The following is a 21,963-nucleotide window of genomic DNA, read 5'->3' as shown; positions in this document are numbered from 1 at the left end:
TTGAAAATATAGCTAGTGAAGATGCTCTTGGAAAATTATGTGACACCATGAATGCTTCGCATCTAAAGGCAACTTGTTCAATTTTTCGTTCTGCATATTATTTAGCTCAGAATGACAGACCATACCCTGATCACTTTGGCTTATTGGAACTTCAAAAAAAAATGGTATTGACATTGGAATTGGACTGGATTCCCGCACTAGTGCTACGGAGATAATTAATCACATAGCCATTAATATGAAAAAGAAAATTTGCCAGCATATCAAGCAGATAAATGGCAAATTTTCTGTTCTCATTGATGAATCAACAAGCCTGAGCATTAATACCGCCCTAATAGTTTATTTGAGATGTGAAAGTGATAAGGAAGGGGATCCCCATTTTATGTTTTCAGATCTAACTGAACTGCCTGATCAGAAAGCCTGTAACTATTACTAAGCATGTATTGAACTGTTTCAATAACCATGGGTTTGATGACTCTTACTTGAAACAGAACCTTGTAGCATTTGCTAGTGATGGGGCGAGTGTAATGCTTGGTGTCAAATCTGCTGTTGCTACAATTCTCAAGGAATATTACCCTGATGTGATGATTTGGCACTGTCTTAATCACAGATTAGAATTTGCAGTAGGTGATTCGGTGAGAGAAGTTCATGGAATAAATCATTTTCAATTATTTACAGACAAATTGTACTCTGTTTACAGTAGATCACCTCTAAATCAAAAAAAAACTGTCTGAATGTGCCTCTCAACTAGAACAACAAATTTGCAAAATAGGCCGTGTTCTGGGCACCAGGTGCGTAGCTAGCTCATTTTGAACAGTTTCAGCAGTGTGGCAAAATTATGAAGCACTGTGTTTTCATTTTGAAAAAGCAATGAAGGATGAAACAAGATCTGGGAGTGACAGAAAAACCTATGAAGGTCTGTTGAAAAGACTCTCTTCAGAACAGTTTCTATTGGTCTTAGCTCTAAGGTATGACATGTTGCATGAACTTGGTTTACTGTCAAAGTGTTTACAGAAATGCACTACTACGATTGTTTATGCAGGCAAACTGATCACTGCATGGACTGAAAGAGCAATCTGGTACAAAAATTCTGGAAGCTCAAGAGGCAGTTGAAAAGGGGAAATTTGGAGAAATTACCTTAACAAACAACAACAAAATTGTCTCCATTAATTATCTACAGTTTCTTACCAGTCTTTTAAACAATTTGCAGCACCGTATGTTCATGGCAACATCCTTGAAAGGTTCTCAAACTTCTAAACCTCAAAGTATGTATAAATCCCTGCTAAATGAAATGTGTGTCTTTGATAAAGATATCTGGCCTGCTGAAATACTGCCTAATTATGGAGAAGCTACAATATCGTCTCTCTGTAAGAGGTTTAAGCTTTGTTCTTCCTCTGTAATAAATGCCTTCAGAGATTATGTGGAGGATCGTGGACGCCACATCCCCCAAGATTTACGCCCATTACTGAGCTGTTCACAAGTTATTCCTATTAGTACTGCTGAATGTGAGAGAGGATTCAGTCACATGAACTTGATAATAACAACAACATGCTCAAGAATTCTCAAAAATCATATATCATCATTTATGTTGGTTAACCTACACAAACCTGCTCTATTTCAGTGAAATCCTGAGCCATATGTCACATCATGGCTGTGGTACCACAGATCAGCAGATGACACCAGGACAAGAGTTGCTTCAGACCTCCAAACACATATTACCCCTGACCCTTCGTGGAAATTATCGTGAAACTTCTCATTGGTGGCATTTGGTAAGTAGGTAATTACTTTTAAATTGGTAAAGTACATGATTACCATCTTTTTCTTTACTTGTTTGATAATTATATTTTATGATAATTAGTGAGTGCAACCGGGCAATACTTTGTCATATTATTACATTAAGTATTATATGTGTTATTGTACCAGTTATACACTGAAATGTAGTGATAGACTATAATCTTGTTAATGTCTTAACTATTACTATAGTTCTGAGGAGCTCTGGAATCCATATATTTCTTTCATCTTGGTTTAATGCTTGACATTATAAGAAGCCCTTTTATATATATATATATATATCACACCCAATTTGTGTACCTGCTCGTTACATGAATGGGGCAAGGAAATTGCCCAGTGCACGAAATGAGCAAGTACACAAATTGGGTGTGACATATATATGGAGAGGATATAGGAAATGGCAAGCATGACGGGGGGGGGGGTGTGTGTGTGTGAGTGTGAGTGTGAGTGTGAGTGTGAGTGTGAGTGTGAGTGTGAGAGAGAGAGAGAGAGAGAGAGAGAGAGTGTGAGAGAGAGTGTGAGTGTGAGTGTGAGTGTGAGTGTGAGTGTGTGTGTGTGTGTGTGTGTGTGTGTGTGTGTGTGTGTGAGTGATTGGCTGAAGGGATTTAGAATGTATGTCTAGTGCACATTCTGGAGCAGAGGGTGGCGGTAATGCACCATTAAGCTGGATGCCCAACCGCCGTAAAACAAGATACAGACAGACAGACGGAAATGGCAAGCGTTTTGTCAGCTCCGGTACCTAAAAAATTAGCACTGCGGCCCTGTGTGTCACAGATATTTGTTAGAAGGTAGAAAGCTGTTTAGGCAATTATTAGGTAGATCTGGGACGCTTTGTTTGCAGGATATTCTGGCACCTGAGGCAAACGGTTAAAGTTGTGCAGGTGCAGGTTTTCAACGAAAACAGGTTGGGGAAGCAGGAACTGATCCCTGTCAAGCTCCATTACAGTAGGTGGCAGAAATACACCTTCCTGATAGGTGACAGTCCCATTATCAGAATCAGGTTTATTATCGACGGCATAATTGTGAAGTGAAATTTGTTGAAGGAGCGATCCCTGTGGAAAGCGGGGAGCGGGGAGCTGGGGACAAAGGTAAAGATATGTTTGGTGCTAAGGGCCCGTAGGAGATGGCGGAGTATGGTGAGTTGGATGCGGAAGCTCAGGCGGTGGTAGGTGAGCAGAAGAAGAATTAGTTACGTTAATATTTGTGTAGAGACGATAAAGTCCAAGCTTTGAATTTAGAGTTACGTAGTGAATTTCCAGCCGCTCCTCCCCCGCTTTGCCCGCCATTACCTACAGCTTTCTTCCGCCTACGTTGGAACACGAATCACTCATTTCAGACGGCGAATGCTGTGTTTACTTGACGACGGTTTAAACATAGTCACACCATTCATCGTGTATCGTCTCTCGTCGGCTATTCCGACCCTCGAATCCCTCTTGTTCCAAGGGCCAGACTTCAACATGTCCTTCCTTTCAGCGCTAACAGGAAGTAAACACAGTTCGAAATCGATGTCAACGACAAAAGTGAAACTAAGTGAGCATACGCATTTTCAAACATAAACAAGAGAAAATCTGCAGATACTGGAAATCTCTTTTCCATAGATGCTGCCTAGACTGCTGAGTTCCTCCAGCATTTTGAGCGTGTTAATAAGGTATTTTGTCTGATAATTTCTGTGGTGGTGTGTATTTATATTTCGGTAATATTTGAGTAATTTTGTAAATATATTGTTTGATCAAGCATTCTTATTCATTTAAATAATTCATTAGTGGTTATAAATATAAAGTTCAAAGTAAATCTTATTATCAAAATACATATACAATATCAAAGTACACCATATACGACTCTGAGATTCATTTTCCTGTGGGCATACTCAGTAAATCTATAGAATAGTAACTATCACAGGATCAATGAACAATCAAAAAGAGTGCAGAAGACAACAAACTGTGCAAATGCAAATATAAATATATAGCGAGAACATGAAGTAATGAGATAAAGAGTCCTTAAAGTGAGATCCTTGGTTGTGGGAATATTTCAATGATGAGGCAAGTGAGTGTGTTGTCCCCTTTTATTCAAAAGCCTAATGGTTGAGGGATAGTAACTGTTTTTGAACTTAGTGATGCAAGTCCTGAGGCACCTGTACCTTCTACCTGATGGCAGCAGTGAGCAGAGAGCGTGGCCTGGGTGGTGGGGATCTCTGATGATGGCGCTGTTTTCCTGCGACAGCATTTCATGTAGATGTGCTCAAAGGTTGGGAAGGCTTTATCCGTGATGTTCTGGACCAAATCCACTACCTTTTGTAGGATTTTCTGTTCAAGGCCTTCGGTGTTCCCATACCAGGCAGTCATGCAGCTAGTTAATGTACTCTCCACTACACATCAGTAATAGTTTGCCAAAGTTTTAGATGTCATGCTGAATATCTGCAAGCTGTTAAGGAAGTAAAGAGGCTGCTGTGCTTATTCGAAATAGCACTTATGTCAATTACATATGTTATCTTGTAACCACAGGATATGGCTGCAACTCGATTAAAGTAAATGCAAAGTTAAACCCACATTCCTGGACTCCCATGTCTTCCTTTGAATTAGTTTGATGTTTTGAAGTTACAAAACAAACAGTTGTCTGAACCTTTCAAGGAGTATTTGGATCAAATGCTGCCCCACCCATTAAAGTGGGTCGCTGATTAAGTCGGTGATATTGCTGTTGATCTGATCCTTGACATCAGACGTTTTCGCTCACTTGGCCATTTAGAGATTTGCAGGTCCCCCTCACAAGAGGTTTGGGAAAGAGGAGGCACATTAGTGATCCAAACAGGAAGCCAGAGAATGTAGGTGAGGACTTAATCTGTGTATTCCCTTTTGGGAGAACTGAGAAGGTAAGTTCAATGCACCAGTAACAATGTTAATCATATTGACAATTATGTCCAAGCCTTGTTTCTTCTTCTGGCCACACAGATATTGCTGCCTGACCTTGGCATTGAGTCAGACTTGAAGCCAAGTCCTGGGAAGACTCTCCTTAATTCCTGTCCATGGCCACTATCCACTCCAGAAGGGTGTTACCACTGTAATGTGCCACCAAGGCCAGTATGGAATTGACACTGGTCTCAAGTCTCCTTTTCACTCTTGTGCCAAGTGTCTTTACACAGCTGCTACTTGCAGCCATCCAACTAGACTGATCTTAAAGAACTGGCATATTCCAATGTGATGATTTCAACAGAATGTACGTAGAACCTAACAAGCAGTCCAGTCCTGGCGTCAGGGACCAGGCTCAAAGGTCTATCAGTCACTGCATGTTGGAGATGACCTTCACTTCCTTCATGTTCCTGGAAGCTGCTTTTGTTGAAGATTAATGAAGTCTTTTATGTATTAGAATTCCCACTTATCTCCTCTTTTATCACAAACTCATCAGGTTTGGAGCTTGACTCTTGTCCAAAGGAGAAGAAAATAGCATTATCTTTACCCTAATGCTAAGAGGCTCTTTCCAAACTATAACTTATGATTGTCATTGCTTGGATCAGCCTGTATGTGACAGTGTTCAGCAACTTACTGGCAATGAACTCCCTGTAGCTGCCACCACTGATTAACTGGACTCACAAAATTTGCATTCTTTCCTTAAACGTACTTCATTTACCTGTGCCCGTCACAAAACTGTTCAAAAGTCTGAACAAAAAATGCTATTTTTATACAGAAATTGGCTAGTTGGCCACAGCTATTGACCAATTGGTAACCTTGTGGATGTTCAAATTCCTTAATTGCATTATCACTCGCCAGTCACCCTATGGTAATACAGACATTAATAGCCAATAGAATCTACACAATAAAGGCAAATAATCTTCAGAATTAATAATTGACCACTAGTATCTGTCACCCAGGAATCCTTCTTTTGCACCTTTATCTTTGTATGCCAAATTGTTTGACTGAGGTGGATCAGAAGTGGAAAGAATGAGCAATTTCAGTTCCTGGGTGTCAATATCTCTGAGCATCAATGCGATGTCAATGCAACTACAAAGAAGGCACGACAGCAGCTGTATTTCATTAAGAGTTTGAAGGGATTTGGTATGTCACCAAAGACGCTTGCAAATTTTTACAGATGTACCATGGAGAGCATTCTAACTGGCTGCTTCACTATTTGGTAGGATTCTGTTTCTGATCTTCTGCTCCCTTATCTTTCTATGCCAAGTTGTTTGGCTTTGTGGTGTGGGGTTTAAAAAGAGCTCAGGGCCTTTCAGGACTTTTCAACGGGCTTCAATCATCACGTGCACTTGATTGTTTGGCTGTGGTGGAAGATGTAAAGTCCTTGTGGGTAGAGTTAAAAAACAGCAAGAGTAAAAAGACCCTGATGGGAATTATGTAAAAGCCTCATCACAGTGGCCAGGATATGGGTTACAAATTACAATAGGAGATTTTGACAAATGCATGTAAAAAGGGCAATGTCCTGATACTCATGGGGGATTTCAATATGTAATAATGGAGCCGATTCAATGGACCAAATGGCCTAATTCCACTCCTATGTCTTATAGTCTTTTGGTCTTAAGGACAAAAGGAAGCTATGGTCTCAAAGAGCTCCTTTGTCTGGCTTGACTGGACACTACCTTTAAATTATCCTCGCCTGCACATTACCTTAACAGCTGCCTAGCTGCAATTTGCATACTGTTCCAACACCAGTAAACATGGCGATCTGCAAACAGGTGAACCCGGCCACACAATCCAAGGTCACCAGACAGGATATGAAATTATTCTTCCAAACCACTGGTTAAATGGAAGAAAAAAGCACAAGGAAATGGCGCATCTGTGAAAAGCAACTAGACTAAGAATACAGACTGTTCCATGCTATGTTATTACAAGTGATAGGTTATTTACCATCCACAAAATATTGATAAATATTTCCTTCTAAAGCTAACTGTTCATGTTGGAAACTGAGTTTGCCAGCTGTACGAGTGTATCATGGGATTGAAATCAAGCTTACCTGTGAACCATGAACCCTGTGCGCTGTGGCCAGTATGCTCTCGAGCAGTAGATCTCATCCTTTTCTGCTCGATGTCCTCTTGCAACTGTCCCTTAGTTGCTAAAGTTTTTTTGGCCAATTGTACTAATTATTCTAATATACAGTCAATATTTAAGATTTAACAGGCTATATGTATTGTTTACGTGATATGGTGGTTGCCTCCTACTTCAAAATGGAATCGATCATACAGGTGCGTAAGAAGAACAGGATGAGCGGTCTCAACAACTATCGCCTGGTAGCACTGTGCTTTGAGAGCTTAGTCATGGCTAGAACCATCTTGGTTGGTGCAACTGTAATGAAAACCAATTTCCCTCGGGATCAATAAAGTATGACTATGACTATGTCAAAGCAAAGACCTGGATCTGCTGCAACTTGCCTACCACAATAACAGCTCTGTAGCAGATAGATTCTCTCTGGCTGTTTACTTGGCCTTTGGACCAGCTGGACAACAGCAATACCTAGGTTAGGCTGCTGTTTATTAATTACAGCTCAGTGATTAACACCATCATCCCCTTGATACCTTGATAAGCTGCCACACATGAAGCTGCTTAACAAGACAAACTCTCAGGCAGGAGGCAATGAGTTGGAATAAAAGGGGCCTTTTCTGGTTGGTAATCAGTGACTGGTGATGCTCCTCAGGGGTCAGTATTGGGACTGCTGCTTTTCACATGGTTTGTCAATGATTTAGATAGTAGAATTGATGGCTTTGTGTTAAAGTTTGCGAATGATACAAAGATAGGTGGAGGAGTAGGAAACAATGCGAGAAATTGGAAGAATGGGCAAAAAAGTGGTAGATGGAATACAGAGTTGGGAAATGTATGATAATACATTTTGGTAAAAGGAACAACAGTGCGAACTGTTATCTAAATGGGGAGAAGGTTCAGACATCAGAGATGCAGAGGGACTTAGGAGTACTCGTGCAAGACTCCCAGAAGATTCATTTACAGGTTGAGTCTGTGGTAAAGAAGGCATTTATTTCAAGGGGAACAGAATATAAAAACACTAGTCAGACCACACTTGGAGTATCGTCAACAGTTTTGGGCCCCATATCTCAGAAAGGGTGTGTTGTCATTGGAGAGAGTCCAGAGGAGGCTCACAAGGATGATTCTGGGAATGAAGGGGTTAACATATGAGGTGCATTTGGCCACTCCAATTGGGCCTGTACGCACTGGAATTTAAAGAGTGCGGGGGGTGGGGTATCTAATTGAAACCAACCAAATGTTGAAAGGACTAGGTAAGGTGGATGTGAAGAGGGTACTGTGATGAGAATACACATAAATTAAGATGTTTGCTGGCCTGGGATAGCACCAGTGGCATCAGCAGTTGGTCTGCCACCTGTCCTCAGGGGAGGGAGAGATAAGGAACACAATGAAGCAGCATTTGGAGATGTTAATGAAGGAGCCATCAGTCTGGGTATTGTCAAGATCGGCTCCTGCTTTGAACCCTGAACTGTTTGAAGTGATGGACAGGCGATTTGGAGATGTGTAATGAAGGGACGGGAGAGAGAGCTGTCTAGAGCGGCTCCCCCTTTGAACCCTGAACTGTCTGAAGTAACGGACAGGCGATACCCCAGCAGGGGGATAAAAAGGGACAGGTTCGCTAAGGCAAGACACACACGACACCACAAGGTAACGAGACCCTGGAAGCGGTGCCCCCCCGCAAGTCGGCGGGAGTCGTTTTGGAAGGCTGGTGGCGGAACCAAGCCTTAAACGCACAGGGTGGAAAGGTACGATCAGCGGGAACCCGGTGTGTGTCCGCCCTTGCTTGGGTGCCGGGTTCACTGCAGAGGATCGACCGCATCTGGAGGAGGGGTCACAGTCGGTGACCTCAGGTGACATCACAAAGGACTTGCCCAAAAGCTGCTTGTGAGCAATATCGCAGGTCTGTGAGTGGAAGCCGTTTTGAATGATCATTCGTTCTTGTTCTCTCTCTCCTTCCCCCCACATTGTCCATCGCCATGGCAACGATTACTGCGAACTGAACTAAATTGGACTGAACTTTGCGTCACTTTGAAATTGGTCATTTACCCCTAGACAACGATAGAGCTTGATTGATCCTGTTATCTTAATTCTGTGCATATGTGTGTTTATCATTGCTGAACTGTTGCATTTATTATCCTTTCGATTACTGTGTTGCTTGTTTCTTTAATAAAACTTTCTTAGTTCTAGTAATCCAGACTCCAACTGAGTGATCCATTTCTGCTGGTTTGGCAACCCAGTTACAGGGTATGTAACAGTGCTTTCTATGGTGGGGGTATCCAGAACTAGAGGGCACTGCCTCAAAACTGAGGGGCAATCCTTTTGGGCAGAGGTAAGGAGGATTTTTTTTTAGCCAGAGAATAGTAAATCTGTGGAATGCCCTGCCACAGACTGCAGTGGAGGCAAGTCTGTGCATGTATTTAAGGAAGAAGTTGATAGTTTCCTGATCAGTCAGGGCATCAAAGGATATGGCGAGAAGGCAGGTGTATGGGGTTGAGTGGGATCCTGAATCAGCCATGATGGAATGGTAGAGCAGACGATGGGCTGAATGGCCTAATTCTGCTCTTATGTCTTATGATCTTATGGTTAGTACTAATCAACAAGCTTCAAAACCTGGACCTCTGTACCTCCACTGCAAATGGATCCTTGACTTCCTTGCCAGGAGGCCACAGTCTGTGTTGATTGGAGATAACATCTTCTTCTTGCTGACAATCAACATAGGCACACCTCAAGGATGCATGCATAGCCCACGGCTCTACCCTCTCTACATTCGTGACTGTGTGGCTAAGCACAGCTCAAGCACCATCTATAAATTCGCTAATGACACCACTGTTGTTGGCAGTATCTCAGACGTCAATGAGGAGACATACATTTGTGAGATAGTTCAGCTAATTGAGTGGGGTCACAATAATAACCTCACACTTAACGTCATCAACACCAAGGAATTAATTGTGGATTTCAGGAAAGGGAGATTGGGAGAACACACACATTCTCATTGAGGGGTTTGCAGTACAAAGGATGAGCCATTTCAAGGTCCTGAACATTTCCTGGGTCCAAAATATTGATGCAATCACAAATAAGGCACACTAGTGGCTATACTTGAAAAGGAGTTTGAGGAGATTTTGTACGTCGCTGAAGACTACCAAATTTCTACAAATATACCATGGAGAGCATTCAGCCCTGTACACCATTCACCATTCTTCTATGGTCCAGTGAATGAAGTCTTAGTCTCTATGACCTATCCTGTAACTGAGACCCCCGAATCCGGACAACATCAAGGTAATTCTTTTCAGCACTAACTGCAATATGACTTGCATTCAATGCCCGACAGCCAAAGGCCAGCATGCCAAATGCCTTCCTTGCCTCTGTGAGGAAATAACAAGCAGGATAGACAAAGGAGAATTGATGGGGGGACGTACTTGGATTTTCAGAAGACCTTCTGACAAGGTGCCACGCATGAGGCAGTGCAATAAGATCAGAGCCCATGGTATTACAGGAGAGATAATAGCATAGACAACAGATTGGCTGACTGGCAGGAGGAAAAGAGTGGGAATAAAGAGGGCCTTTTTTGGTCTCCTACTATGTTCCAGGTTCCTCAATAAATGGCACCACAACCTTACGCTATTCTGCCTCCATTTGGCTCAGATAGACCTCTAGAGCAGTGGCTCTGAATGTGGGCCATGACAGATGTAGAGGCCATAAGTTAGAAACAAACTGGGGGCCATCGGAGTTTCTGAATGGGTCATGATAAGTTTACTCTTTTAGTGAAATATCATTAAGTATATATAGATTTAAAAAATGAATACATATAATTTAATTGGAGCCCTGAATGAAGTGAATGGGAAAAATATCAAATGTGGCAGCAAAACAGTTTAGTCTCTGTGTGTGTGTGCGCGTGTGCGTGTGCGTGCGTGCGTGTGCGCGTGCGTGCGGGGGGGCGGTGGTGGCACGTCAGTCGTTATTTCTGCTGCTGCTTGATCTTGCACAAGTCTCCGTTCACATCCCAGAAGGCGCTCCACATCTGCAGTAAGGCTTATCAGTGAGTCTGCAACAACAGGCTGGTTTCTCTTCCACTGACCCGTGCGTGTTAGAATACTGAGAATATGTGACGTGAAGGGGGCTGTCACTCGTCCTCGCACCATTGCTCCCGCAAACTGGAGACGAACTGTTTTCGACTCCATTCATGGCCTCTTGCATCCGGGCTGGAAGACCTTAGAGAAATTGGTTGCACTAAAGTTTGTTTGGCATGGCCTCAGTAAGGACTGGCGTGATTGGACTGCAGATTGGGTGGAATACCAGTGGGCAAAAGTTAACCATCATGTTCATGTGCCATTGAGTGTCGGATTGACCGAGCTTGCTGCTCCTCTTCCTCCCCCCACACGGATTCACGCACTTTCTGACCGTGGTGGACTGTACCACCAAGTGGCCGGAGGTCGTTCCTCTAACATTGACCATGGCCACAGATTTAGCTCAGGCACCTGGGTTGCTCGATTTGGCACCCCATCTGATATTTTCTCTGACCATGGTCCTCAATTCATTTCAGACTTCTGGTCTGTGATGGCTCAGAACCTTAGGAGACTTCACACCATGCCTATCACTCACAGTCCAATGGCCAATGCGAGCGATTTTGCCGGTCCTTAAAGACTGCTCTGAGGGATTCCCTGAGCGATGAGTGTTGGCATGATCGGCTCACATGGGTCCTGCCGGGGCTGAGAACTACTCCAAAGGAGGACCTGCAGTCATCTGCAGCTGAGCTGGAACACAGGCAGCTGTTCCGAATGCCAGGTGATTTCATTCCTGAAGCCATGTCCGCCTGGTTGGCCTCTCAACAGCATACCACTCTCGTCAGTGAATTCAATTCCTTTTCACCTATTCCTCCCTCCTGTCATGGTGTACAACACTCTTGGGTTCCTGTTGACTTACATTCCACCTTGTGTGTTTTTGTCTACCATGACGCACACTGAGGTCCATTTGCAATGGTCTGTTTGACATTTTGGAATGAAAGAAAATACTTCAATCATAGATAAGATTAAAATATTATGAGAATTTTAGCAATTTTTTATAGTTTTTGAGTGATTGTGAAAGTTGAATATATTTGATTGTTTTCACAGGTTTGACAGCTGGTAAACCTGGGAACATGGCTCAATTGGCCATCAAAGTGATTTTGTGGTGAAGTTGCCGTTTGTCAGTAGAAAGTTCCCGGTACTTTGTTGTTCAGCAGGAGCCAGCTGACCTGAGAGGGTTCGTATCTGGGGAATGCTTCAGGTAAGAATGTGCTGTACTGAGCAGGCAAGTACTGGCAACAAGTTGGCACTTGATAGAATAGGGACAGTAGTTTACATTAAATTCTAGCTGTAGAATTTAGACACTTTTAAATATTTTTGAAATAAATAGTTTGAAACAATGGCTAAAATATATCCAAAGTTTTTATTTTACCTCATCTGATTGTATGCTTGCACAGAATAAAGAAGCATAATACAGAAACTAATGGTACCACCGCAATTTTGACCCAAAACATCAATAATTTCTTCCCTCCCCCTCATCCAGATGCTGCTCACCCCATTTGGTTCCTCCAGCAGATCGTTTGTTGCTGAAAATTTCAGCATCTGCCATCTCTTGTTCCCCCGTACTGAGACAGCCAGACAGAACAGTAGCTTTTAGCACACGACTAATCCACTAAGGCAGCATGTACAGAACGTTTTCACCCAAACACAACATAAAGATGGAACAATATACTGACATGATTTAACTAACTCTCAGAAGATGAAAAAAATCATAAACAAATTGTAAATGATATCATTAAAGGATTTGGATGCACAAGTTTGATCCAGGGTTTATTGAAGAATGTTCCAATTTATTTTTAATAACCTGCTTCATTATTTACAGGTGCCTTCTCCGTTAGTCTTTCAGTGAAGAACTGGGCTGTAGACAACCTCCTCCTCCATCCTTGCTCTCTGCATGGTTCCCCATTGTAGTTTAGCATAGCAGACTTCTTCCTTACAGCTCTCATTCTAAAAAAAATAGGAAAAGCATGTGCATTCTTTTACTTCTGTCTTTTCATTTCACCATCTCAGGCCTGCTAACTACCAATGAACTGCAATTCAAAGTCAAAGCTTAATATTGTCTAATTTCACAGAGGATAAAGAATTTACTTCATACAGAAAATACACTACAGGCAACAATATAAGCGTATAGTCGTAATTGACGTAAAGCCAATGTAGATACAGATCAAGATATAAAGTAAAGTATAAAGATGGTTCTATTCGGAGGCAGGTTAAGTATAAGAAGCAATTTGTAGATGAAGATTTTCTGATAAAAGCCAATGAGATTGTTCAAGTACCTCAGTGGACCTAAAGATAGACTTTGAGGGGATAGATTTGTTTGGATGTGTCGAAATGAAGCTTCACAGCTATTGCATAATCTCAAGTTTGATTTATCAGCTAACCAAGGATGTTTAAAATGGTATCACATAGTTATACTGAGTGTTCAAAAGATAAGAATTGTAGATGAAGGAGGAAGACAAAAGGCATGAAATTACAGGCTACTTAGCTTAATGTCTGTTATAGGGAAAATGTTACTTAAGTCATTATAGCAGGGGACCAAGAAAAATTCAAAGTAATCAGGCATTGTCAACATGTCTGTGAAAGAGAAGTTGTGATTTGTTGGCATTCTCTGAAGGTCATAGAGTCATAAAACACGGAAACAGGCCTTTAGGCCCAGCTAGTCTGTCCCCAGTATGTAACCGCCCACCCTGGCATTACCATTGATGAGACTCCTGCAGATTTCTATTGACCAAAAATCCAGCTGTCCAAACACATAAATCTGTGGGCTCACTATGTCATACAAGGTAACATCACCATTTCTAATGAGCTGTATGCTGTGTTTGTTTGGTAGCTGAGTTTCTGTGTAATTGGAGGTAAAACTTAGCAGTACGCCAGGAATCCTGAAGATCCACCCACATTCATTGCCGATATCCAAATTTAAACTCATTTGAGCCTGCTTCTCCTGATCTGACTGTGTGCGAACACTACAGAATTTTGACAGGCAGATGAACATTGGCCTTGGATTACTAACTACAGAGGCTTAATCTTATTAAAAAGTAATTTTACACTTACCATGTCATTCTGTCCAAGGTTCAATGTTCGATTACTGGTTTGAATTCTCTTTTGCTCTTGAATTTTCTTTCTTTCTACATAAGATGATAATGAGAGTTAATGATTAGGTTTAAAGAATAGCCTTTGAAACTGTAGCTGTGTTGAGGTATAGACTAAACTGAAATATATATTTATGATTTCAAGGTAGTTACATTGATATCAAAGAACATAGAACAGTACAGCACAGTGCAGGCTCTTCAGCCCATCGCGTTGCACTGACCTTTTGATCTACTCCAAGATTATTCTAACACTTCTCCCACAGAGCTCTCCATTTTCTATCATCCTTGTGCCTATTTAAGAGTCTCCTAATCATAATGTATCTGCCTCTACCATCATTCCCACAGTGCGTTCTGCCTCTGACAACCCCCTGTATTTTCCTCCAATCACCTTAAAAGTACATCCTCTCATATTAGGGATTGCCACTCTGGGAAATAGGTGTTGACTGTCCACTCTCTCTTTGCCTCTTATCATCTTAAACACTTCTATCAAGTTTCCTCTCATCCTCCTTTGCTCCAAAGAGAAAAGCCCGAGCTCGCTCAACTTTCCAACTTAAGATTTGTTCTTTAATCGAGCAACATCCTGGTAAATCTCCCCTGCACCTTCGCTAAAGCTTGTGCATCCAAGGTTTATACAGTTGTAACTTTACCTTATAACACCACCAAGTCCAGGCTGTGAAAGGAGGGGGGTTGGGAGTCAGGCTTGGGGCTGTCAACCCCATCCCGTGAAAAGTTGGAACTAAAGAAACACCAACAGAGACCTCATTCCTAGGAGAGGAAGGATTTTTGAAGATGGATTACACCTGGGGACAACTTGAAAGACTGGCCCAGGACAGAGGACTCTGGTGAGCTGCTGTTGGCAGCCTGTATCCCCAAATAGGAGTAATGGGCTTAAGAAGAAGGAGAAGATTACTTATGGATTTTGAACTTAATCCCCCAACTAGCAAAGGCCAATACTCCATATGACATCTTAACCACCTTTTCAACTTCCGTGGCAACTTGGAGGGATCTATGAATTTGGACCTTAAGAAGCCTCTGTCCCTCCATACCGGTAAGAATCCTGCCATTAACATCAGGCTCAACCTTCCAAAGTGTATCACTTCACACTCTTCAAGTTAGAATTCTACCTGTCACTTCTCAGTCTAACTCTGCATCATGTTAGTTTCCTGTTGTAACCTACGATAACCTTATGCACTATCCACCATTCTTTGTGTCATCTGCAAACTCACTAACCCACCATTCCACTTCTTCATGTAGATTATTTGTAAAAATCACAAAGAGCTTGGGTCCCAGATCGGATCGCTGCAGAACACCTCTGGTCACAGACCTCCAGGTAGAATACTCTCCATCTACTACTGCTCTCTGCCTTCTGTAGGCAAGGCACTTCTAAATTCTTGCTGCTAAATTTCCCTGCATCCTATATCACCTGAATTTCTGATTGAGCCTACTATGGGGAACTTTGTTGAGTGCCTTACTAAAATCAATGCACACCATATCCACCGCTCTGCCTTCTTCAGTTTGTTTTGCCACATCTTTGGAAAAATTCAATTAGACTCGAGGCACAATCTGCACCTCACAATGCCATGCTGACGATCACTAATCACACTATGCTTCTCCAAATGCTGGTAAATCCCATCTCCAAGAATCTTCTCCAATGGTTTGCCGAGTACTGATGTAAGAATCACTGGTCTATACTTCCTAGTTTGCTTAATATTATAATGTTGATTATGAAATAAGACATTGGATGCAAATACAAGTGGATTGAGGATTATGGGGCAGAGTTAGGATAAAAACTGAAAACGGATAATTTTCCTGAGGGAGAGATATATTAAATTGCCTATGAAATAACATACCGCATGCATATTTTCTAAGGAAGAGCAGAAGAAGGATAACACAAGCTGTTCCTCCACTTATGGAAAGTAAAATGGAAATCCACTTATAACCTATGGAAAACTGGAATTATTAAAACACTCATTGCTTCGATCATTTAGACAACACTTCAAATCAATTTCAATACATTCAATCTTCTTATCCAAAGCAACTTTTTGCAGTGACTCATTACCCCGTACCATTCTTTTTCCAATTAATCCTATCAATCTATCATTGCAAAATTAAATATCATTTATAGTTGTGCATTTTCTGGAAACAGTTTTCATATGGAACAAATATATGAATTTCTATACAACTATTATTTAAGATCCCAGTTAGAATCAGAATCAGGTTTAATATCACTGACATATTTAAGTTGGGGGTGAATATTGGTAGCTCAGGTTCAGGATTTCCAAAACTCACCACTATCCTAAATAACTTCAGGCAAGCAACACTGAAACTAACAACTGCACACTGAGGATGTCACTTTGATTGGTGATGAAATGTCTGTGCAAGCTAACTGCCAAGCTCAGTGAACACCACAACATCAAATCACTGACACAAGTCATTACATTTGTTGCAATACACAAAAATACTATAAATTACAATAATAATTATACTGCATATATTAAACTGAATGAGTAGTGCAAAAAAGGAGCAAAAATAGTGAGGTAGTGTTCATTGTCTGCTCAGAAATCTGATGGAGAAGGAGTCGAAGCTGTTCCTAAAACATTCAGCGTGTCTCTACAAAATGTCTGAATATTTTGACTTTACTCATGTTATGGATGCTACTTTCAATTGTTTGAACTGGATACAAGCAGCATTTTGACTTCAAATAGTGAAGAACCACTGGACCTGAAAAACTGATGGAGGTTTGGGGAAAAGGCCTCCGGGAGTAAGTGGGCAGTTCCCTGGCTGAACGTGGTGAAAGTACACGCAGGAGTTAGGTGATGGAGGGCAAGAAAGCCGGTTTCAGAAAGATCATCATACTTCTCTTTAGAAGAGCTGTTGAGCTCCAAATCTGCCCATTTTGTCAGGTGGACTTTGCTAAAAGAAATGTCCTGTACACCTATACAGTACTTTGCTAAATTAGGTCAACCACAAACCCACTATTTCTCTTCATATTGAAGACTTCACTGTGGCAAAAAAAAAATCACCTCATGAACATGCTGTCTGTCTGACTTTGTGGTCAAACTGAACTAGGATATTTTATATATTATGCCTTCAATGTAGTTACACGATATTTTGCTTATTATAATCACAGCAAAATGGAACAATAAAATGCACAAGATAAGTGAAATGTCAGGCTGTCTGTTCAGAGTACAATCAAAATTTGTCATCATCCACTGGAAGGTCGCCAACATTTGGGAATAGACTCCCTATTTGTTAAGGCTTTTTGTTTATACCACACATTACACTTAAAAATCAAATCCTTCTGTCCCCTCCTGGACACGTTATATGTAGTTTTTATGCTTTCCATTTTTATAACCCTTTTTCATTTGCTGTTTTTAATTTAATTTCCTTTCTTACTAGTTGTTACTTTTTGAAGTGATTTGACAGTGAGACTTCCTATCTTTAATTTCAATATGTGAATTATTTGTTTCCATAAATTCATAAATTTTAAAATTATTTTTGATTCTATCAACATACTTGAATAGTTTAATCTGAAAATCCACCTTCCACATAGTTTCATCTTTCTTTAAAAACTCAAATGTATGAAGTTATTTGACTGGATTAGATCTGGTCCTATATCAACTGAATTTCAATTTGCTGACATTTTGATGTAGCACAGCACCCAAAACCACAAAACTTGTTTATCATTAAGAAACGGAAATGGACATATGTTTGTGTGGAAAATTAGCTCCATTTAACTGTTTTTTCAATCTTCCTGTGATGCAGTAATGAGAATTGCAGTTTTATATGTATAGAGTTTCTTTAATTTCCTCAGCGTGTGCCAGTTACTTTAAAATTAATTAAAAGTTGAAATTGTGTAAGAGGTGTGACTTTTAACAACTGAATGAAAGCAATGGGACAACTGCCATTTTCTACTTGGAAACTTAGAGGTGTTATATAAGCAAATATGGTGACTAATTCAAGTATAACAATATTTAGAAAATAGCAGCAAGTTGTCTGACAACATAATTGATTTCTGGTTGATCTTGAACTTGTTGCTGAGAAACCTATTCTCCTTCACAATTAGTTGCACAAGATCTTTCACTTTCATTTTAACAGGCAAATAAGGTTTTGGGTTAGTGTACGCTCTCAGTTTTGTATTGGAGTGTTTGCCTAGATTCTGTTTATATATCATTAAGGGGGCCTGAACTCAATCATCAAACTCAGTTTAGATGTTGCCAAGTGAATCAAACTTAAGGATAAGGGGATATTTGCAGGCTTCCTTCAGAGCTTTGCATTACCTTGTTTTTATACTTATGTCTGGTCACATTATTTGATGTACTGAGGTAGCACCATCCTTTGATCTATTGAAAGGACAAGAAATATTCTTTGACATTAAATTATTGGTTCCATTTTGCAATCTACTTGTCAGCACTCAAACTTCATTGCCTACTTTCTCTTACTACAAAATCTAACCTGCACTGTTCATCTTGAAATTTTATCGCTAGCATTCTTGTGACAAAGTGCTTGAATACTCCATTTAAGGAAGTTGTTTGCGTCAGTGAGGAGCTATATTTGCATGCATTCAATATCCACGTGGCATAGGTTAATGTAGGGATCCTCGCCAAGTGTGTCAGGAATTTCCAGTTCTAGCAGAAGGAAGGTTACATTATGAAGCACCTTCAATTACTCCAAAAGACTGAGGTTTGGTAAAATACTGAAAGGCTTTTATTCGCTGTACAATACGACCTCCACAGTGAGTGTCTGCCCCCGGACTGAGGGGGAGGGGCAAGGCGAACACCTTTATACAGGATTCTGTGGGAGGAGCCACAGGGGCAGTCAGCAGAGGGATGTGTCCAGACGGGTAACCGAGTTACAACATATATACATGGTTTACCACATTCACCCCTCCTTTTTTTAAAAAGAGTCCTGCGGGGTGAAGTGACTGACAATATTTACAAGAAGTATATTTACAGGTTAAGTCTATCAGGCGGTCGAGTCCGTCGCTGTGATCTACGTAGCACCAGCGATGGCGGTTGTGCTGGCTCCGGCCTGACTTCAGGTGCCAGCACGTTAGGCATCGGTAATCCCTCGTGCGTGTGCGTCGCGCCCGGTATGGGAGTGTCGTCTGGTGTCTGTATAGGGTTTGGGGTGCACGGTGTCTTGTAGGTACATACATTGGTGGGTACGGGGTCAATAGTCACCACAGAGTGTTCAGGGTAGGGGCCCGGAGCTCCTGCGGGCGCCAGGTCGCGGATGGAGACCGTGTCCTCCCGCCCATCAGGTAAAACCACGTAGGCATACTGGGGGTTCGCATGAAGTAAGTGAACCCTCTCGACTATCGGGGAGTATTTATTGCTCCTCGCATGGTTCCGGAGCAGCACTGGCCCCGGGGACGTCAGCCAAGATGGTAGGGTGGTTCCAGTGGTCGATTTTCTGGGAAAAGAAAAGAGCCGCTCATGAGGGGTGGCATTGGTGGCTATGCATAACAGGGAGCGGATGGAGTGGAGTGTCTCGGGAAGGACCTCCTGCCAGCGGGAGACCGGCAGTCCCTTTGACCTGAGGGCTAAGAGTGTGGCTTTCCACACTGTGCCATTCTCCTTCTCTACCTGTCCATTCCCGCGGGGATTATAGCTCGTGGTCCTACTGGTTGCAATTCCCCTAGCCAGTAGATATTGGCGCAGCTCATCACTTATAAACGTGGACCCTCTGTCACTGTGGATATAGCATGGGTATCCGAACAGAGTGAAGAGCTTGCGCAGGGCTTTTATAACTGACGTGGTAGTGGTGTCGGGGCAGGGGATGGCGAAGGGGAACCGCGAGTACTCGTCAATTACGTTAAGAAAGTACACATTGCGGTCGGTGGAGGGAAGGGGGCCCTTAAAGTCAACACTCAATCGCTCAAAGGGGCAGGTGGCTTTGATGAGTGGTGCCTTTTCGGGTCGGTAGAAGTGCGGTTTGCACTCTGCGCAGACTTGGCAGTCCCTGGTCATCATCCTGATCTCCTCAAGGGAGTAAGGCAGGTTCCGGGCTTTCACGAAGTGGAAAAGCCGGGTGACTCCCGGGTGGCAAAGGTCTACATGTAGGGCGTATAGCCGGTCGATCTGCCAGCTGGCGCATGTTCCCCAGGATAGGGCGTCGGAGGGCTCGTTGAGCCTCCCAGGCCTGTACATGATGTCATAGTTGTAGGTGGAGAGTTTGATTCTCCACCTCAGAATTTTATCATTTTTGATTTTGCTCCGCTGCTGATTATTAAACATGAATGCAACTGAGCGCTGGTCAGTTAGCAGGGTGAACCTTTTGCCGGCAAGATAGTACCTCCAGTGCCTTATAGCTTCCACTATGGCCTGGGCCTCTTTCTCTACCGCAGAGTGCCGAATTTCAGGGCCTTGAAGGGTACGGGAGAAGAACGCCACTGGTCTTCCTGCCTGGTTGAGGGTAGCAGCCAGCGCAAAGTCGGAGGCGTCACTCTCTACTTGGAAAGGAATGGCCTCATCCACCGCATGCATTGCTGCTTTGGCAATGTCCCCTTTTATGCGGTTGAAGGCCGCGTGGGCCTCGGCAGAGAGGGGGAATGTGGTGGACTTGACCAGGGGGCGGGCCTTGTCTGCATAGTTACAGACCCATTGGGCGTAATATGAAAAGAAGCCCAGGCACCTTTTGAGGGCTCTGAGGGTATTGGGAAGAGGGAGTTCCAACAGGGGGCGCATACGGTCGGGGTCAGGGCCAATGACTCCATTCTCCACGACACACCCAAGGATAGCAAGTCCGGTGGTCCCAAATACACACTTGCCCTTGTTATAGGTGAGGTTGAAAGATTTGGCCGCTTGGAGAAATTTTTGGAGGTTGTTGTCGTGATCCTGCTGGTTGTGACCGCAGATGGTGATGTTATCCAGATATGGGAACGTGGCCTTCAGTTGGCACTGGTCCACCATCCGGTCCATTGCCCTCTGGAAGACAGATACACCATTCGTGAAACCAAAGGGGACGCGCAGGAATTGATAAAGCTTGCCGTCCACCTCGAAGGCAGTGTAAGGGCGGTCCTCCTGGCGGATGGAGAGCTGATGGTAAGCGGATTTCAGGTCTATGGTCGAGTACACCTTGTACTGTGCTATCTGATTGACCATATCTGCAATGCGGGGTAGAGGGTACGTGTCGAGCTGCGTGAACCTATTGATGGTCTGGCTATAGTCCACGACCATCCTATTCTTCTCCCTGTTCCGAACAACCACCACCTGCGCCCTCCAAGGACTTGTGCTCGCTTCAATGACCCCCTCCCTGAGCAGCCGCTGCACCTCCGACTTAATGAAAGCTCGGTCCCCCCACGCGTACCTCCTGCTTTTAGTTGCCATGGGTTTACAGTCGGGGGTCAGGTTGGCGAACAGCAGTGGGGGAGGGATCCTGAGGGTGGAGAGGCCGCAAGTGGTGTCGGTAGTGTGGCAGTTGGCATGGTGTTGGGTGGGATGCGCGGGTGTGTGTGTGTGTGTGGTCAGTAGCGGGGTATGTGACGTATTCCTACAAAACTGAGGATTTCCGACACTGATTGGTGGGAGGGGCCCTTCATACTCCATTGTCACGCTTTTCAGGTGGCTCTGGAAGTCCAACCCCAACAGCACAGGGGCACACAGTTGAGGCAAGACCAGTAACGTAAAGTCCCAATATTCTTGGCCCTGCGCCACTAGTGTCACTACACAACCCCCCGGGATGTCTGTTGTATGCGACCCGGAGGCCATGGTGACCCTCCGACTTACTGGCCGTATCACGAGTCTGCAATGCTGCACCGTGGCCGGGTGGATAAAACTCTCTGTGCTGCCTGTGTCAAACAGGCAGCTTGTCCTGTGCCCCTCCACCAGGATGTCCATCATTGACCTTGCGAGCTGGTGGGGAGCGCTTTGGTCGAGGGTCACAGAAGCCAGGGTGGGGTCGCTGTCTTGATCCGGCATGGTGGGGTGCTCCGTGAGCACCCGTTGGTTGTAGGCGGTGGGAGGTGGCGCCGACCAAGATGGCCGCCCCCATGTCTCACACGTGGTGGTGGCGTGCAGGGAAGATGGCGGCAGGCAAGATGGCAGC

At 43.2% G+C, this 21,963-nt stretch overlaps 3 protein-coding genes across 9 annotated transcripts in view; 1 reads left to right on the top strand and 2 right to left on the bottom strand.

Annotated features, from left to right (window-relative positions):
* Positions 1 to 3,274, bottom strand: part of LOC134359555 (NACHT, LRR and PYD domains-containing protein 1 homolog) — a 37,219-nt gene extending 33,945 nt beyond the window's left edge. For 2 of the 3 annotated variants that reach the window (XM_063072991.1, XM_063072992.1), the window contains exon 1: positions 3,082 to 3,274. In XM_063072991.1, coding sequence (XP_062929061.1) covers positions 3,082 to 3,119 — 38 coding nt within the window. In that variant the 5' untranslated portion in view covers positions 3,120 to 3,274. Of the gene's footprint in view, positions 1 to 3,077 lie in introns of all 3 variants that reach the window. The other variant, XM_063072993.1, reaches the window with a different exon arrangement.
* Positions 3,275 to 3,295: 21 nt separating this feature from the next.
* LOC134359551 (acyl-coenzyme A thioesterase 3-like) overlaps positions 3,296 to 21,963 on the top strand; it is a 106,457-nt gene continuing 87,789 nt past the window's right edge. The window contains exons 1-2 of one of the 4 annotated variants that reach the window (XM_063072976.1): positions 3,296 to 3,436; positions 11,873 to 12,026. The gene's annotated coding sequence lies outside the window, so the exon portion shown is untranslated. Of the gene's footprint in view, positions 3,437 to 5,456; positions 5,911 to 10,682; positions 10,801 to 11,872; positions 12,027 to 21,963 lie in introns of those variants that run through there. The other 3 variants (XM_063072984.1, XM_063072982.1, XM_063072983.1) reach the window with 3 other exon arrangements.
* LOC134359554 (immunoglobulin kappa light chain-like) overlaps positions 12,104 to 21,963 on the bottom strand; it is a 41,916-nt gene continuing 32,056 nt past the window's right edge. Inside the window, exons 4-6 of one of the 2 annotated variants that reach the window (XR_010021141.1) lie at positions 15,765 to 15,854; positions 13,523 to 13,950; positions 12,104 to 12,772 (exon numbers count right to left, since the gene is read on the bottom strand). Coding sequence is in view for 1 of the 2 variants with exons in the window: in XM_063072990.1 (XP_062929060.1) it covers positions 12,668 to 12,772; positions 13,877 to 13,950; positions 15,765 to 15,854 (269 nt within the window). In the remaining variant the exon portion in view is untranslated. The remainder of the gene's footprint in view (positions 12,773 to 13,522; positions 13,951 to 15,764; positions 15,855 to 21,963) is intronic. The other variant, XM_063072990.1, reaches the window with a different exon arrangement.

This window comes from Mobula hypostoma, chromosome 20 (assembly GCF_963921235.1).
Source record: "Mobula hypostoma chromosome 20, sMobHyp1.1, whole genome shotgun sequence".
Classification (NCBI taxonomy): Eukaryota; Metazoa; Chordata; class Chondrichthyes; order Myliobatiformes; family Myliobatidae; genus Mobula; species Mobula hypostoma.
This window is presented reverse-complemented; position numbering and strand designations above follow the sequence as displayed.